General features: G+C 42.5%; 1 protein-coding gene across 1 annotated transcript; it reads right to left on the reverse strand.

Moving 5' to 3' along the window:
- Positions 1 to 8,013: 8,013 nt before the first annotated feature.
- Positions 8,014 to 13,730, reverse strand: clcf1 (cardiotrophin-like cytokine factor 1). Its single transcript, XM_074673653.1, has 4 exons — positions 13,664 to 13,730; positions 10,702 to 10,856; positions 8,229 to 9,303; positions 8,014 to 8,147 (listed from the first exon to the last, which is right to left on the reverse strand). Exons 1-4 carry the CDS (start codon positions 13,728 to 13,730, stop codon positions 8,014 to 8,016), a joined length of 1,431 nt encoding a protein of 476 aa, XP_074529754.1.
- Positions 13,731 to 19,483: the final 5,753 nt, after the last annotated feature.

Genomic DNA, 19,483 nt, shown 5'->3' on the forward strand with positions numbered 1-19,483 from the left:
CATCCATCCATCCATCCATCCATCCATCCATCCATCCATCCATCAATCCATCCATCCATCCATCCATCCATCCATCCATCTAACCATCCTTTATCTTTACCACTTCCTCTTTTGGGGTCACAGAAGTCTGTAGCCTATCCTAGCTATCCTTCTGAAGGGTCAAATGTCAAAGGTTTCTGTATTTATACCTTGCGGTAAATTTGGTTTGCAGGCAGGAACTCAGCAGTCCAGACAAGACACACAGATAAACAACAATACAAAAATACAAGTGGTGTACCTGGACAGGTCACTAGCCTATCACAGGGCTAACATGCAGAGACATACAACCATTCAAACACACACTCAGTCCAGAGAGACCAGTTGACCTGATGAGGAAGCTCCTGCCCAGAAAGGGAATCAAATTAGAAATCATCTTGCTGTGGGACATGAACAGCATTGACCACTGCATCCCCATGCTACCCTTATTACGACTATAATCTCCTTCTAGTTTGACTTCTTTCACAAAACATTCAAATTAAATACTCACTGTTTTTACTGTGGCCTTCTGATACAGAGCTGAGATTCAACTGGTGGCTAAAAAGATAAGTGCCTGTCACAAGAAAATTAAGTAGGTAAAATGTATAGCACATCCACTCAGGGCTTCTGTTCTTAATGAACTTCTATTGGTTTTGGGGGTTAAAAGTGTGGGTAAGTGATGTTTGAGAAATTTTTCTGACAAAAAGAGGAAGAAGTTGACTTAAATCAAGGCTCTTTTCTGTGAGTTTGGTAAAAACTTACCTTACCTGCATTAGGGAAGAGTAATTAATTTTCATGGTGGGTTTAGTCTTCTGCAGGGCCTTCATACCCACACAATTACACTCAACATCCACACACAGAAGCCATTCAACCATCAGATGAATGAACACCCATTTTCTCCCTAATTACTTCTGAAAACATGTCGAGCAGCTGAGCAACACAGAGGATGACAGCTCGCAGTGTTTTCCTCGGGACTAAGTCAACAAGCACAGACATCGACATGAAAGGGCTCACACACCTCTGCGGTTTTGCTCACTCACACGGACGACCGATTGATTAACTCATAAATCAACCTCATCAAGGCCCCGGGCCCTAACCCCTCCACCTCCACCCCCACCAACCCAACAACAGTGTCGAGGAGCTGCGGCCCAACCCTGCGCCCTCCAGCTAAGAAAGAGGAGGCGGGATGTTCCAACTCATGGCAGGAACCCAGCAGGAGGGAGAGGCCAGGTGAGGCAGGTAAAGTGGGTGCTATGGAGTGAGAAAAAAATGGAATCAGGGTTGGGTCATGGAAACGACAGATGAAGGATTAGTGTGTGTTTTTGTAATGACAGGGAGGGATGGTGAAAGAAAACACAGAGGGGATATAAACGTGTTAAAAAGACAAAGGAGAAGATCGCCTGAATCAAACACTGTGTAGTTCTGCCAAAACGGATAGAAACAAGGGGAGACATACACGGACAGAGAGAGGGAGAGAAAACATAGAGGAATGCAGTAAATCCTTAAGCGACTGAACAATCCTCCAGAGAAAAAGAGGAGGAATTTTTATGTGCTGCAGGTGAGCAGAACAGAGAGGGAGAAGGACGAGGAGACAGAGGGAAGAAGAGCAAAGGAGATAGACAGATGGAAAAAGAGGGAGAGAGCGAACGCGGGGGTGGCCAAAGGGAATTTGAGGGAAGCGTGAAAGGGTCTGATTGTAGCAGAGAAAAGGGGGACGTGGAGTTTTTATGTGGAGGGAAAATGAAGCAAAATTGACATGAAGTGACACAAAATGGCTGCTCAAGCAGTTCGAAAGGCTGGCATGTGGCTGGACAGAGAGAGTGGGAAAAAAAGAGTGTGACAAAACAGAATTAGAGCAGATATGACAGAGAAAAGCAGACAAGGAGGAAAGAAAATCTGAAGAACAGCTCAACAATGCATCCGAGGTATGCATACCTTCTGGAAATGGGTCCTGATGGTCAAGAGTAAAATAACACTGACTTAAAACTACAGTAATCAAACACAACCTCAGACAGTAAATGATTTCCTCTGTGGCAAAGCTTATTGATGAATGTTAATGTTTATTCTTATTCTCAGAGCTTTGTTGTTGTTAAGAAAAAGGGTTAATTTTACTTGAATCAAAACATATGTGTAAAACTATAACAGCAATAGAGTGAGAAAAACAAACCTGCTGAGAAACCACTTTAAATGTGCAAAGAGTGGAATATGAAGTATAAAAAACATGTCATTTAGATATGATGACACATACCCCGTTCAGTGTAAAAATCAATGAACATATCGGGTACAACATGTGACATATATATATATATATATATATATATATATATATATATATATATATATATATATATATATATATATATATATATATATATATATATTAAAGTATATAAACACACACACACACACACACACACACACACATACATACATACATACATACATTCATACATACACACACACACACACTCATACATACAGACAAACACACATGCATACATACAAACATACAAACATACAAACATACATACATACATACGTATGTACGCATACATACATGCATACATACAAACATACATACATACATACATACATACATACAAACATACATACATACATACATACATACATACATACATACATACATACATACATACATACATACATACATTTATACATACAAACATACATACATACATACATACATACATACATACATACATACATACATACATACATACATACATACATACATACATTCATGTATAAGTTGCCTCATCTCGACAATGACTATTTCTAAAAGCTACTTGGTGTCCCACGTTGTTAATGCAGAGTTAAAACATTTAAAAAGGTTCATATTTTAATTCAATCTCGAGCTGATCCCCAAAGCCCGTCTAAACACTACATCACATCATTCAATAAGTGATAAAACAAGACACTGTATCACTTGACCTCCACAAGGGGAATTTCCAAAGATCTTTTTATTTCATCACTAAAAGGAGTTGAAGTGTGGAGTGAGGAACCCAAAAGGAAACAGAAGAGTTGCTCTTATAGTGCAAATAAAAGCTCTTTAACAAGCTGGCCCGTACATCAGCTCCTCTGTAGGCCATAAGTCTTACATCACATCCTTCCAATCAGACGGACAGGCCTGTAATGTTGATGCCTTGTCACTCACAGTATCTGTCAGGAGTGGATGACTTGGCAGCTGAGTCATACAGCGCGGGGCTCAGTGATCCTGTTGCGTATTAGTTACAGCAATTTGTCTCTGCTCAGCTGACAGACAGAGAGAAAGAAAACAGTGAGTGATGGCTGTTAGATAGCTATGCATGACAAGCCTCATTCCAACAGTCTGTATCTGACACATACATATAATGATTCACACACGTGCTGCACTCTCAAGCCCACACACGGGAAACAGTACACACACATACACACACTGAGGCCATACAAGGGTGCCTTTGTTGACTTTGTCGCCCCTTCAATCGATGCTTATGAGTATACAATCATACACAGCCTTTTGTGAATGAGATTATATGTCTGTTTGTGTCTGAATGTGTGAGTTGATGTGTGTGTTTTTACGAATGTCTCATGCCTGTGTCAGTGTTGACCCTTACCCCCAGTTATGAGGGAGTGTGACAATGTGTGAGTGACGACATCATAGACCCTCCCTGTAAGTCACTTCCTCTTTGGCTAATGCTGCTTTGAAGAATCATGTGTGCACTTGTTCAGTCCAGGTTTGTGCAGCTACAATGCGTGTGTGTGTCTGTGAGAGAGAGTGTGTGTGTCATTGAGAGCAGGTGTGTACCTCAGAGGACATTCCCATTGATCCTTTAATATCTGGCCTAAGGCGAGAGGGAGCCACAGAGCCGCTTACATGTGGGAAAAAAAGGCCATAAAGAGCAATAAAGCAAAACATAAAAGAAAGACAACAGGCGACAGGTGAGAGGATGATAAAAGAGCAAGCAAAGAAGGCAAAGGACTTTGCACAAAACAGTAGAAGTGCAGAGGCAGTGACATAAAAAAGAAAAGCTACAACATTCAAACAGACACAAGAGAAGGAAGGGTTGTTGGTGGGATTACAAGGGGTGTGTTTTTACCTGCGCCTGTTTGTGCTCATGTAAATCCCTCACTGTCGCAGGTCAGACGGATGTTTCAGGGGGGAAGAGGAGCTTCGTGAGATAGTGTGATGTGTAGAGAAAGAAAAGAAAGCGGGAGGAGGGAAGACAGAAAGATGAAAGGCAAGAAAGAGATCGTAAATTTTCACCCAGGACAGACAAATAAAAACTCTCTCATACCCCGCCTCTGTCCCGCTCTATTTTTTTGTCATGAATGTGAGCCAGCCTTTGTTTTCCAGAAAACGCCCGACCCCAAACTCCTCTCCCCTTGTGCCAATCACCCGAAACCATCCCTATAAAACTAAAACCATTACAGACAAAAATCCCATATGCATCTCTGTTGTTAGTCCCCCTCCCAGCGGGCTCCCAAATGACCAATAACACCAAGCTCTGTACAAAAGCAAGTATTTATTCTCTCATGAGTTACTATACAACATTTTCACACTGGAGAAAAATAAATAATCATCTTGTTCAATAAATATTTTAGTGATATGATCCAGAACCCGTTGCCACATCGTCCGAGGCACATTAAAAATATAGAACAACAGTTTTACTCTAAAAAAGAAATAAAGCAATCAGTAAATTACCAAAGAGAAGACAGTCTGATTTCTAAGAGTTAAAAAGACAACATGAAGAAAGTTTATCTGTTTATCTCATTCTCTATGAGATAAAGCCAAGGTCTGATACAAATCTTTAACCCATATGTGTAATTTATTATGGAGCCAGTGGTGTTAAATTAAGCTTAGCATTAAAACTGAAAACAGCAAAAAGCTGTTGGCAATACTTGTCCGTTTTGGATCTGACTTGTTGCCAAACCTGGAGTGACTCTGGTTACTTTCTCCCACTTGAACCAGCCCCAGGACAGCATCTGTTTATTGTCATTCTCAGTAAATAAATTATGTGTATGGAGTAATCAAACTAATCCAAACCTCCTCCTATGAAAATGTGGGATTTATCTCTGAAGTTTGGTGTTTGGTTTCTCTTTAACTCACCATCAGGACATGGCGGCTGTGGATCAGTGGTTAAGGAGTAATAAGAAGGTTTGAGGTTCAATCCCAAGTTGTGCTGTACGCATGGCTAAATGTCCTCAGGCATGATGCTGAACTTTGAAAAGGGGCTCCAACAGCTGTGTGAATGGGATTAGTTAATACTGATAAGCACTTGTTGGCCAAAACCCAGACACCCTTTGTAAATATGTGAGCTGAGATTTCAGGCTCACATATTATGTCACCTCTGGACAGAAACGGTCTGTCAGGGACCTTGTTCACAGTCTTAATGCTAAGCTTTGCTAATTGTCTGATGGGTCCATCTTCACATTTGCTTCCTCGCACACAGTGCACTCTGATTGTGAGTGTGATCTCTAAAGGCATGTTCACATCTGGTGTTTTTTTTAATTTTCAGATCAGAGCAGGGAAACTGTTTCTCCAAAATATAATCGATGGCTCAAAAATATGCCTGGCTGTGCAGTGAGATTATGGAAAAGGAAAACACAGTTTGTTAGAGGCCATAAGCGTGTGTGTGTGTGTGTGTGTGTGTGTGTGTGTGTGTGTGTGTGTGTGTGTGTGTGTGTGTGTGTGTGTGTGTTTGAGCATCTGTATGTATAGTGCTGTTGTTTCTGAGTTACCGTAACCGACCAGCCAACTTCTCATTACTCAGCAGTACCCCTCTGCCCGTTATCCCCTGCGCTCATCCCCTGACTCACGCCTCCTCCTCCTCCTCGTCTTCCTCTTCTTTTCTTTCCTCTTCCTCTCCTCGACCTCATCCCTCTGGCTATTTCCCCCACATCTTTTGTCTTTTGCCAGTTCAGACATTTTCTACCCTTCCTTTAGAGAAAATGAATGTTTGCTGATTCACACATCTGGGGTCACTGAATCAGCTTTCATTCAATGGATGCACTGTCCCTCTTGCTGGCTGTCACTCAGTCTGACCCCTCATGTGTGTCCATGGTGTGTGTGTGTGTGTGTGTGTGTGTGTGTGTGTGTGTGTGTGTGTGTGTGTGTGTGTGTGTGTGTGTGTGTGTGTGTGTGTGTGTGTGTGTGTGTGTCTAACCACCTACAGTGGTATTTCTGTTGATCTATGAGCCGTGAAGTCCGGTAACTCGTCCCAGTCTCAGTGTCTCACTGAATGAGCTGCTATGTGCATCACTGTGTGTGTTATATTCCATTAGTGCTTCTGGTGACCTGCCAATTTGTCCCTCATTCACGTATTCCAGTAGAGTATGAATGAAAGTGTTGACCATGAATGTGTCCATGTGCTTTTGTCTTTAAAACTCTGAATTTGTCTCTATTCACCTCATTGTCACAGTGGCCATTTTCCAATGTCATACTCAGGATGAGTGGTTCAAATCCTGGTACACTGTGCCTGTAACCTCAGTTTGTAGCTCCTGTATAGTAATCACTGTTTTTTTGATAATGATAAAAGGAAAAGACTAATGATTTGGAAAATCTAGAGAGAAATCAGACCACACTTCAGGATAAAAAACATACTCCAACATCTGCTTACTTCAATACTTTCAGTCTTCTCCATAGACTGTATAAAACATGGACATAGTCTCCCTGACGTCACCCGTCTGTTTCTGAAATGGAAAATGAAGCATATCGGCTATTGTGGCCATATTGGTAGTGGCAAGGGCTAAGCCTACAGCTATAGAGCGCTTGTTGATCACGTGACCCTCAGCTGTGCCTCTTATTGGGCGAGCTTGCGATCTTATTATTCTCTGAACAGCCGAGTTTTAAAAAAATCACCCCCGTACAGTGGGAGCTGGTAGTAAAATAAGCCACTCAGACAGGAGATGTTTTTTGAAACAAGCCACAAATAGGTTAATTTCTGCTTTGAAAATGGCTTTTTTTTTGGCTTGGTGTGTGTGTGTGTGACTTCCGGTACTTCCGGAGCCAGCCTCAAGTGAACATTTGAAAAACAGCAGATTTTAGCACTTCTGCATTGTCTCATATGCTTAGACCAGAGGTTGCCGCTTGGTCTCCTCTCTGCTAACATTATGTTAGCTAGGAAAGAAATTCTTAGCTATATATAGCTAAGAATATATATATACAGCTATCAGAACTTTCTGGCTAATGGTTATTCAAGATATTGGTTGGCTTCAAGTGGTTGTCTTGTGGTACTTAACAGGTTATCAATTAAGTTGATTTAACATGAAATCTGGTTGATTTCCCTCCAAAAATCCTCACACTGGGCCTCATTCACTAATAGTGTGTACGCACAAAGGTGCTTAAACTGTGAACAGACATAACTTTCTCAGACCATACGTACAAATAGAATGATGATGATGAACAACTCTCTCAGAGAAAGTAAACATACTTTTTTAACTACATCTACGACATATTTAAAGCACTTTCAGATTAAAAATAATTCCTTTAATAGAATTTAATAATAAATTGTGATTTGACTAAATGTATTGTATTGTATACACATGAAATTGACCCATTGTCACCCTTATCATATTTTAAATGTTAATTCTTAATTGAATAATGAGTTAACATTTTACAATATAACAATGAACCAATTTAAATTTAACATTTTTGTTGATGAGTCTGTCAATGGTATCTACGTGTCATGAACCCAATGGCGAGTTTGTGTTCACACTTGTTTTATTCACAAAGTAAAAACATTGTTGAATTAGTGAATGAGGCCCATTTTTTTTCTAGTTGATCAATCCTTAACTCTGTTCAAGGATACTGAATTGTAAAATATCTTTACCTGTACCCCGTAAGACTCAAAGTTGAACACAGAAGTACTCCACTGTCGTGTTCAAGCTTCTCACCAGAAGTATGATGTCAAAGGAAAATGGCAGCTGTGTGAATATGGTCAACTGAGTTCACAATGAATTAAAAATATACTCTCTTTGAGTACATTTGCTGTCAGAGTCTCAGCCTCGAAGTCTTTTCTTTAGACGGTTAAAGTCTTTTGCTGATCGCCACAACCAACTCTGTAGCTCTCGCAAAATCCAAAATCCCTCCACCTTTCTGGCAAAGTCGTTCATGGTTGGTCGCACGGATAGTAGCGAAGAGGAAGATGCAGAGGACAGGAGCGGAGTCAGAGGAGGCGATAGGAGTGAGGTGCCCCTTTGTAAAGATAAGGGTACAGGTTGAGATAGGAGTGTGTGCTCCTCGCCTGCTCTGAACTGGTAGAGGAGGGACAGGGTGGACAGCGGAGGTTGGAGCGTGGGGGAGATGAGGGAGCGAGGAGGCCGACGGTGACCATGGGACAAGTAGGTGACTTCCACATCTCTGTGCCTCCTGTCTTCAATCAGTGACTTGCTCATTTTTTCCACAATAAATCCATCTTCTTTTCTGACTGTGTATGGATGATGTGAGTTCAAGCTGTAGCTGTACTGGTTGTTGTTGTTGTTGTTGTTTACTTGGACAGCCGTTCTTTTAAAGGAGCCGGAGATTTCTGTACCAGTAAAAAAAAATTCTGCCTTTCCATCTTGCTCCTCTCCATCTTCATTGAAACTCAACAGCCTTCTCCTTGTGTCCCATCTCTCCACTTCTCCTCCTTGCCCAAGCTCTTCTTCTTCCTTCTCACCAACTCTCTCATCAGTCCATCTCTCGCTCTGGGGCTCTTCCCTCTTTCCTCTACCCCCTCTTTCCTTCCCTCTCGATCTGACACTTCTTCCTTCAGCTGATGCTCTCCTCCCCTCTTTCCCTCTCCTCTTTTCCATCGTATCCTCCCTCTCCCCTCTGACCACCCTTGTTCCACTTCTTCTTCTACTGTTGCGCCCAGACTCGGTCCTTGACCCACTTTTAGACCTGTAGAGGCTCTGACTCATCAAAGGAGCTGGTCCAATGCGACCTATCCCCCTCTGAGGGTACTGGTACAAGTCACCGCTGTTCCCTCTCATGTTCATAGACGTTGGAGGAAGCGAGTAGCCGAGGGTGGTCATCAGTGCTGATATGGAGCCCAGCAGCCCATCCAGACCTGTGCAGAAGTGCAGCAGGGAGGTCTTGAGGGAGGGGCAGAGGGTGGAGCGGGCCAGCTCTCTGACTGCAGCCAGCAGTACAGAGTAAGCTCTCTGGTTCTGGGCGAGCCGGGCCTGGTTCTCCAGGCCGTGCCACAGCTCCAGGCGGGTGGCGGCACTGGGCAATGACAGAGCTGTGCTGTTCGGCCGGGGAGGGGAGAAGTCTTTCTCGTTGAATGGAGGGCCAAGGTAGGTGAGCTGAAGGAAAGGAATAAAAATGAGGAAGATGAGATTTGCGTTTTATCATTCACGTCATTGCTCAGGCCATCATTTAGCATAACATTTTCCACAAACATTTATGAAACCAAAGAGCAGCTGAACCAGTTTTTCTGAAATGAAAGTAAGATCCAGTCATGTCTATTCCCATCCCTAAATACACGATAAAAGTGTACGTCTTTGAGTTCAGAGGATCAAAGCAAAAAATGTGTCCAAACTCGAACGAAGCTGAGTCAAGCTCAGCTGCTAATGGGCTTCAAAACTCCTGTACAGAAACAAACAGGTGACGTCACAGAGACTACATCAACATATTATCCAATCTTTGTTCTTTATTCAAATAATCCTCACGCGATTTACCAACCTATAGACAGGAAAGCGAGGTGAAGCCCAGCTAACAACTTCACCTTTGTGCCTCACAAGCAAACCAACTTCTGGCACTTCAGCTAACTTACTGCCAGACTTTGAAAAGGCTGGTTTCATTTGAATGAAGTGAAAAGTTGTGAAAACAAAGCAGAGCAGTAGCACCTTGTTAGAGGGTGATATGAATTTGTTAGTTTGCCGTAAAGGAAAAACACCTTTTGGGAGTCCTGCTTGCAGTACTGTGTGTTGTTGTTCAGAGCTTTCACTGAAAACAGCTGCAGCTGAAAATAATGACGACAGGGAGAGGAAGCCAAAACAATAAAGTTGCATGCCCCTCAGCTAAACAACCAGCGGATAAATGAAGCTCACTTAAGAGGAGCTGCAGATTCAGGTAATAATGCTTTATAGGTTACTCATGCTCATTGTCACATTACTTTTAAACTATCAGGGATTAGGGATGGGTCCCACATTGGGTGCTTTAATAGGTACCAGCCGAATTATGTCTGTGGTACCGAGTACTGATTCACGTAAAATCAAACAGTGCCATGTTTTTTAACTAAACACATCCTTGTGACTGTGAGGCAGAGGAAGAGTAGGCCTTTTTTTATACTGGAAGTGAACACCGCATTGCAGGTTTATATCCTGAGAAATAAATATGTTAAATTAGAAAACTTTGAGATTTTATTATCAAGCAAATTAATATTTATTACCCCATGAACACACACAAAAGTACTGAAAATTGTTGCTGTTGCGTACAGATACTGATTTCCAGGTACCATATTGTTTCAAATGTAAAAGGTAGCCATCCCTATCCGGGATACAGCCTTAAAATGAAAGTAACAGTTACAGCTGCTCTCATGGAAACTTCTGCAGCATTGTTTCTCTTTAGGATATCCTAAAAAAACACCCATTCATGGCTTCTTTTCACATTTATTCCATGTATGACAGTTATGTTTATTCAGGTTTACACAGAGTTAGTTCAACACAGAATAAGAAATCAAACAGAGCACAACAACTCACATAAATGTCCTTGATTTCCTTCAGCTGATACTCCAGGTATTTGGTGAGCTCGTACGTGCTTTCTATTGAACTCCTCTCGCTGGCCAGGCTGTGTGAAGAGTCCAGGGCTGATGCCACCGCAGCTGCTAACAGCAAGACGAGCGTTTGTTGATACACTGCAGAAAAAATTAAGAAATACAAAAGTGTGATTAAATCTCAGACAGCATTGTGTGATGTTACTGATATAACACCTACAGCACTTCATGGGTGTCCAGGTGATAATGAACACACTCTCCAGAGGTGTTTAGATTCAAAACAGTGAGCTGTAACTTATCTCTGCCGTTATTATCGCAGACATTTTCAGATTACTGAGCTCGGGAATTGGATTTAAAAGAATCTGAGAGTTTTTGAGCTGAACAAACACCTCCAGCAGCAAGATTAGCTACACTGCACTATCTCACAGATTACAGATATTTTGACGTTATTCTGGTTTATTTCTTTGTCTCTATAGTGATGGTTTCATCTAACACCGCCAATAAAACTCTTTCCATTTCCAATCTTAGTTGTTTCTGGCTGTCGGAGGTTTACTCTGGCTTTGGATAAAGCCTCTTTTAATGACCTCAGACATTCAGACAAATAGCTCATATGTTCAGTGCACCAGCCTGTCAGGCAAATAATCACTTACACACTCTTTCTCTCTCTCTCTCACACACACACACACACACACACACACACACACACACACACACACACACACACACACACACACACACACACATGATTTCTGACTGATATCCCAAAAACAAAGACATGTGGCTCTCTTTACAATCACAAACATGAATGTGTTTGTATCAGCTGTGTGTGGACTTGTTGTTTAGGTTTCTCAGTGTTTGTGTGGGTGTTAGTGTGTGAGTGTTTGGAGCCGTTATTATAGATGTAGATTAATGTCACATAGCTCTGAGGGTATACAAAGATTTTGTGTGAGTGTGTGTGACTGTGCAGAGAGTGGAGAGGGCTGTGAGACTGTGAACCTTTTAGTGCTCCTGTCTCTGGTTTCAAACAGAGAAAATTGGAGCTGAGAGGTGGTTTTTCGGTATTAAGGGACTTCATGTTCGTCCTCTTTGTGCTTTGTATCTCCTCACTGCTTTTTATTTCTCGCAACTTTTCTTCTTCTTCTGACTTCCCTGCTCTCTATCACTCATTTCCATCTTCCCATCCTCCTGACACCCACGGTAGGAAGGGGTGATTCATGCTTGTAATTACAGGTGAGGCATGCTGCTGTTCAACAGGTGTGAGATATGACTTACACGATACGTATCACCCTGACAGCTTCCTCTCTTTCGCTGTCTTTGTCTGACTCATCTCTGGCCTCTCGTTGCTTCATCTTTCTTAAATCCTTTCGAACAGGTCGCACAGCACTCAGACTTTCCTTTCTCCTTCAGCATACCGTTCTTCCCCCGCTTTTCTTCCCTCCCTCCTCGTCTTGACACTCTTATCTCTTAACTGCCTCAGGTCAAAATAACAGCAGCCAATTAACCCCGATTAGCTCCCTACTTTCCCTCTATTGCAGCATTTTTCTTTTACATTCTTTTACCTACAGCGACAGCCCCACAGGAGGAGAGCAAATTAAAGCAGAGCTCTTCAGCGTCTGCTAAACTTTTACCTTCAACATGTTTTCAGTTGAAAAGAAAACAAGCTCTGACTTACATTCAACACCTTTTTTTTCTTCTGAGTCAACTGCTTACATTTCTTGCATACTGTATACACGGCTAACTTGGGTAAGGTAGCAACATAATGAAGTTATACACTTTACACAACACAACACAGGAGGCATGTCTGTGCTTTACAACTTAGAATAAGAGTTTGTTTGAGTTGCAGTATGAAAGACATGGTGACCAGATGAGAAATGTGGAAAAACTGTGATGTAATTTTAAGATTTTTTTTCTTTCTCTGTGCCATTACCAAAGCATGTGAAGATCAAAAAGAAAACAGGTCATCAAAAAAGCTCCAAAGGGATGTGGACCCCTTTAATTTTGACGCACATTTAGAAAATGACAAGTTGCTGTCATACTACAGCGTGTCAAGATCCCTGGAGGAAAGAAAGGGTGATTTTATGAGTCAGATTGTGCTGAGAGACTGACTGACAGATCAGGAAACTGGCAGTTTCAAATTAAAACAGGAATAAAAATAGTAATCCGGGGTGGCGTGTGTGTGAGTGTGAGTGACATGGACAAACAACTCCCCTTAACTGCCTCTTTCTTCACCTGTAACTCCTCCACTATCTGTTGGCCTTGTGCTGTCGGCTCCATCAAAGCTTACCCTCACACTATTATCTTAAACGCAGCGGTTTGGCACGGGTAGCTCCCACACGCTCCCACACACACCTTGAAATCAGTCAACTAGGACTGCCCCCGTCAGCCAAGCCTACTCCGATCTACTCCACCGCAAAAGCCTCATCACCTGTCAGAAGCAATAAGCATCTTTCAGCGACGCCTGAACATTTGGAGCTCATCAAGCCACGGGGCTCCTCCCTCCGAACATCCTCCATTAGCATCAAAACAGCCTGCAATCAACGCAACTTTGTTGACTCCAAGAGTAAACAGCCCTGAAGGGAGAGGGCTGTGTGTAAAAAAGGGGAATAAGGAGGAATAAACAGGTACAAAAAAAGAAAGGGAGGGAAAGAGAGAAAAGTCTCCTTTGGCAAAAATCAACTCAAACTGTTTCCTTTCGTCTGCAGCCACATGTTGGAGATGATTGCCAGACGTGAAAGTCTCCTGTTGTTTTGATTGAGTGCTGACATGTCTCAAAGCATCCTGCATCGTGGCTTTAAAACAAACTGCTCTTTTGCACTAATGCACTGAGATAATTCCAATCCAGAGCTGTCTTCTTGTTATATAATAATGCACTGAAGTAACTGCGCTGCTGTCGGCGTACAGACAAACTTCAAGGGGAGCCCTGCAGGCTTGGGGCTGTGTCTGTGTACCTGGCAGTGGGAGCACACTCCGCAGGGCAGGGCTGAAACCAGAACATTCTCCGTGGGAGGATTGCATTACAGCAACACAGGGGTTCCCTACGCTGGCCGACCATGACCTGCCTCTGTGCACTTATGTGTGTGGGACTCTGTACATTTTGGCACACAGACCTATTAGGGTTACACATGCACACACAGAGGGGGTTACATTTTTCACAGCAGATCATATTTTTATCCACGGTTCGTTCACTCATGTAAAGTCAGATGTGGCACTCCAGGGTCTGGCTGCCATCTGCAAATGCAGAGCTGGGCGCCAAGCCTGGGCTCCAGAGCCTCTGAGATACACTTCTGAGTCAGATATTATCACAGAGTCAGGGTTCAAAGTTGAATTCAGTGGTTCAGTTGAATTCAGATTGTGCTCAGGCGCAAGAAGAATCTCATAACACTCTTGATATTTTACACTACAGACTGTATTTTGGTAAACCAGTGACCCAGTGTTTGTGGGCGATGTACCGCTTCCAGTCCTGGAGGACTAATATTTCATCTTTCCCAACATATACCACCATTTGAGGTTTCAAACAAGCACTAAAACAGAATTTGGTATTGTGGGAAACCAAGTGTAAGTTAACCCCTACAGTCTGGTCCAGGGAAAGCAAGCTCCAGTGCCAAAAGAGGTTGCCCTTCATTGCTTAAACCACTTGAAAGATGTCTTAAGCAGAAAGGAAACGTCAGTATGAGGAAGATGTTGTAAATCCAGCCTAAATGAGATGTTTGTCATTTCCACCTCAACTTTGAATTGATGACTAAAGTTGCATAGTTTTAGTCGCAGATACATCGTTAAACTTTAACACGATGAAGCAATATTTAGGCTGATTCAGGGGACAAAAGGTCTAACTGTGGAACCAAATCACGTCACACTCATTATTATTTCTAAACTGCTGCATGTACATAAAAAAAGCAAAGTAGATTTAGCCCAAGACCGCCTTGTTCTTTGTTGACAATGTTAACTAGTTACATAATTTTACTTACGTGAACGCCCACCTGGATATCTGATCGGCCAGTAACTTGAGTTATTTGATGAAGGATATCTTTGGATGACTGACAAGGAATCTGAGGTGAGGAATATTGGAAGACTTATTTCAAAAATTTTCTCAAAAGCCGCGTTTCCACCAAGCAGACTGGTTCGGTTCGTCTCGGTACGGCGCGCACTTTGTGGCATTTCCACTGATCTATCCAGGGACAGATCCCCCAACACCAGGACGAGCCGGCCTACTTTTTTGGGACCCTTCCGTATGGGTGCTGACCGTTGATTGGTCAAAGGAATCGTCACTCACCCCCACAGCGGCTACATTTCTCCTGGTGGCACACAGCCTTCTCTGAAACAAAGCTTGATTGCACTTTGTATCAAAGAGCTACATGCCAATCACAGAGAGGACGAAACGCTGCGTGTCTTCCATCTGTGCTCTTTGTTTACTGTGTCGTGTTTTTCTTCTTCATTGGATTTATTAGCGGGTTAAACTGTGTGGTGCTGTTACAGTGTCTCGCTATTGTTTAACAGCTGCGGCTTCCGGCATCCAGCTAACACGCCGCCCACCACGAGAGGGCACAATTTTGCTGTGGAAACCCAAATGGCATCAGGGCCCTGTTCTACGAAGCAAGTTCAGCCTAGCGAGATAGCCTTGGAGCTACCTCGCTGAACTGTGCGCGGTAGCTGGCGGTCTCGCTATACGGTTTTACGACGCTGGTTATCAACCTCATAAGTGGATCCAGCTAGGCAATGAGCGTGTGCACGCATATAAGGCGGAGCCCGCTGCATCTGACCAATCGCGAACATGGAGCAGTCTGGAGCGTCAGAGAAGGCCGGAGAGAGAAGGACCGCATACTTCACACAGGAGGAGCAGGAGGCGATCATGAGGAAGTATGACGAGCTGAAACATGTAATTAACGTTAAAAGCAACACCGTCGCCGCTGCTAAAGCACGGAAGGAGTGCTGGCAGAAAATTGCTGACAGTCTAAAAAAATCTTTTGTGCCATTATCATCCTGAAATAGCACTGTTCACCATGCACTTTTACTGTAACATGCAACATACCTAATTTATTTCTTAGATGAATTTATTCATTTGTTCATCGTGTTTACATTTTTTGTGTGATATGTATCCCATATGAGCCCTACATGAATTCCTGTTACAATTTTAATACAGGCAATAAAATATTGTCATGGAACAGAAGTGTTGGCATTAAAGATCTTATTACGGCAATGAGAGTTATTCATTCCCTTTAACTACCTTTAGAAAGTGTCATGTACTACCAACCCCTCCCTGGAAAACAGGTACCTTTCATAAAGGTGGTCTTCCGAAAAATTGAGTGGGTCGGTGCGGTCCCTGAAAACTCTTGGAGTGCTCCTCGGACAATGCGTGCTCCGATGTCCACGGGATCCTCTAAGAACAGACAAGCCATTTTTTCGTGAGAGTTCATTGGTCAGTGGGCGGGGTTTTTATAGCCCACGAGTTCAATCTGGAACCTAACCTACCCCGGAGCAGGTTAGCCGTTTGGCGTATGTTGCCATGGAGACTCGCCTCGCTGAGGAGTGATCCCGTGTCGTAGAACAGGGAATCCAGAACCTATCCTCAAAGCTACCTCGCTAGGCAGTAATCCTGCATCGTAGAACAGGGCCCAGGCTTAACTGTACTAAACTGAGCCAAACCGTACTGAACCGACCCGAATTGCTTGGTGGCTAAAGAGTTTCCTCTGACTTGAGTTTCAGGCTCACCAGGATCTGTGTTCTCTGATCACAGAGGACCTCTGTGTTCTTACAAAGCTTGGTTTGTTGTTGTTGTTGTTGTTGTTGTTGTTGTTGTTGTTGTTGTTGTTGTTGTTGTTGTTGTTGTTGTTGTTGTGATTTCCTTGTCACCCAACCTGGTGAGAACTTCTCCATCTGTCCTACTGTTTACCCTGAGCATAAACACACCTGTGTAGGATGCCCAGAGCAGGAACATGTGACGGCTGAAACAGCATAGGAAGCAAACAAAGACACACGTTGGACCTTTAGTAAGGTGAGTGAGGGTGAGAAAAGGGTGAGGGGTTTGACAGTCTGGGGTCAGGGTCGGTGTTGTGTGTCTGTGTACAGTTAAAGGCCAGATTTATGTGCAATCTGTACTCAATCAAATATGCATTCCTCCACTAACTCAGCACACACACACACACACACACACACACACACACACACACACACACACACACTCAAAGACACACATGCATCCAGATTGTGCAGTGGAGCGTAGATCCATGTATGCACAGACCTTATACTGAATAAATACTCATAAACAAAGCATTGTGTACTCAAGCACACAAACACACACTCTTTTCCCATCACTCGTCCCATGAGATTCCCTCTCCTGGAGTTTGTTCAGACTGAATTTAACACTGATCCTCTTGGCACTGGACACATATCCGGGTTGCCAAACAACATCAACGACCTCAAAACAAAGGCAAAAAGAAAACACTCATAAAAAAATCCAATAAAAATTGTGTTTATGCAAAGAATCTCTGTGTGTAACTATTTTTGCTCATCGTAAACTCCACATCCTCTGTTTAGTTCCCCTTCTCGTGCCGGTGCCTGTCTCTCCTCTTCACCTTATAAAGCCAATCCATCTCTGTCTTTTTTTAAATCAGTGGATTCCAGTCGCTCCAGGCTTTATCACCATGTTTGGTTTCAATTTCTTTGTCCCTTAATCTGTCCCCCTCTCTCCTTAAATCATCCTGAAATGTCAAACTTCCATTTTAAAGTTTCCTTCCTTTCTCTCCCTAATTACCGCTCCCCTCTCTTCCTTTCACTAATTGGCTCCACTTGTTGCCCGCAACATCTTTCACTCCCTCCTTGCCACTACTTTTTTCAGACCTTCAGTTTTTAATTTACGTCTTAACACCACCCCCTGCTTCTACCTCGTTTTCTCTCTTATAAAAACACCAAAAATGAGAATCAGACAAGAGTGAGCCGCAAAATTTAAAGAAGAAAGCAGAGTGTGATGTGTGGGAAGTAAGTTAGTTGAGTGCAGGGCAACTTTTCAAACAGTGATTCATTGTTGTAGACAGCAAAATTAAAAACATACTCTTATTCTGTTTTTGTTTTTTATACATGAATATTCTCTGCTGTCTATTTACCAAATCATGTGATGTAAGGGTTTCACAATTGTTGTTGTTGTTGTTAAAAAAGAGGAATTCAAAGATGTCAGCGTGAGATTTAGGAAATTGTGATTTTGAAAATTGACACAGTACTTTGTGCCTTTTTAATATCTTGTTTTATATGTCTGTTTTTTCTTATTCTGTGAAATGTGGCAGTACAGATATAGATATAGATATAGATATAGATATAGATACAGATATTCATTTAATCTGCTGTGTCCCATCTGAATGTGAAATATGAAAGTTAGTAATAAGCTCCAATTTTAGAGTTTCACACTGAGTTTTCTCTCAAAAGAAATCTACTTAAAAAGTTTTTCACTTTACAGGTTAGGATTTATTTGTTATGTCAATCCAGTGATGTAATCTAACCATTGATACAGACTCTGATTTCTGCAAATCAACATCTTATTTTCAGTGAAATGCTATTTTGGAAGTTAAGTTTTGAATGTATAAGTCTGAAAGTTGAGATTATTTTTACATACTACTACTGTATGAATCTGAAATTGGATTTTAGATTCAGGGGAGATACCACAGAGTGTTAAAGTACTGAGGCAGAAAGGAGGAGGAGGAGGAGGAAGAGAGGATTTAAAGGAAGGAGAGAGGATTTAAAGGAAGGAGAGAGGAAAAGGAGTTGGTGGAGGGGAGAGTGCAGGGGAGACTTTTCTGAAGCGAGGGGCCATGTTAATTTGGGAAAAATGTAAACAGCATGTGTAACTGTTCAAAGCGTGACCGACTCATTTTATATCATTCCTCCCCCCGCCCCCTCTGGGTGCTGCTAACTTCTGTCAATCGGGAATCTGCACTGCATTAACCCCTCTGCCACCAGTTCCTCTCTCCCCCTCTCTGTTTACTTTTATCTACCTCTACCTCTCTGTTCCCCTCTCCCTCTCACCCCCAACACACACATAACCCCCGCCTCTACACATCCTCCTGACATCCATGTATGTACCATGAAAAATTGAGGATGGCGCTGAGCGAATCATAAGATGTGAAAGGTTCAATTTTCCCTGTTTTACACATCCTCTGCTCTTTCTTTCTGTCTCTCCTCCTTTTGTTTCCTCCTGTTGGCTGAAGACTTTTAACTCATTGGTCCTACACACACCAAGGTTTTTATCTGAGACGCACTGATACTAGTTCAACCATCTCTACAATAACAGGCCCTGTCTGTATATGTTTATGTGTGTGTGTTTCGGTGTGCGTGTGATTGTGCATTCAAACAAGCAGGAGAGAGCATGACAAACATGGAGACGACATGAGAGACAGAAAGTAGAGAGTTCAAATGAAGGGAGAAGCTTGTTTTCTTATTTTAGTGCAAATGTGTGAATGCTCTTGTTTATGTGCACTCCTTGGGACCATATCTTGATAAAACAGACACACTGTGGGGACTGACCATGGGGGACATGATAGAAGTGTCTGTAATATTAAATCTAAAGGAGAAGACTCTGTTTAAATGTATTCTTTCATGCGTGTGCGTCATGCTCTTTAACAGCTTAATTTTTATAGTGTTTGGTTATCTGAGTTTCAGACAGGGTCTCTCCTGCACTCCACTCTGTTTATTGTCCTTCTAATGTTACACCTATTTTACGGAGGACAGGCTTTAAAACCGTCTGTAAGTGACCACCAAGACAGGATGAGTAGAGAAGAGCTTTG

This window comes from Halichoeres trimaculatus, unplaced genomic scaffold (genome assembly GCF_033239565.1).
Source record: "Halichoeres trimaculatus isolate MK-OKI-2021-1 unplaced genomic scaffold, fHalTri1.1 fHalTri1_scaffold_7, whole genome shotgun sequence".
Classification (NCBI taxonomy): domain Eukaryota; kingdom Metazoa; phylum Chordata; class Actinopteri; order Labriformes; family Labridae; genus Halichoeres; species Halichoeres trimaculatus.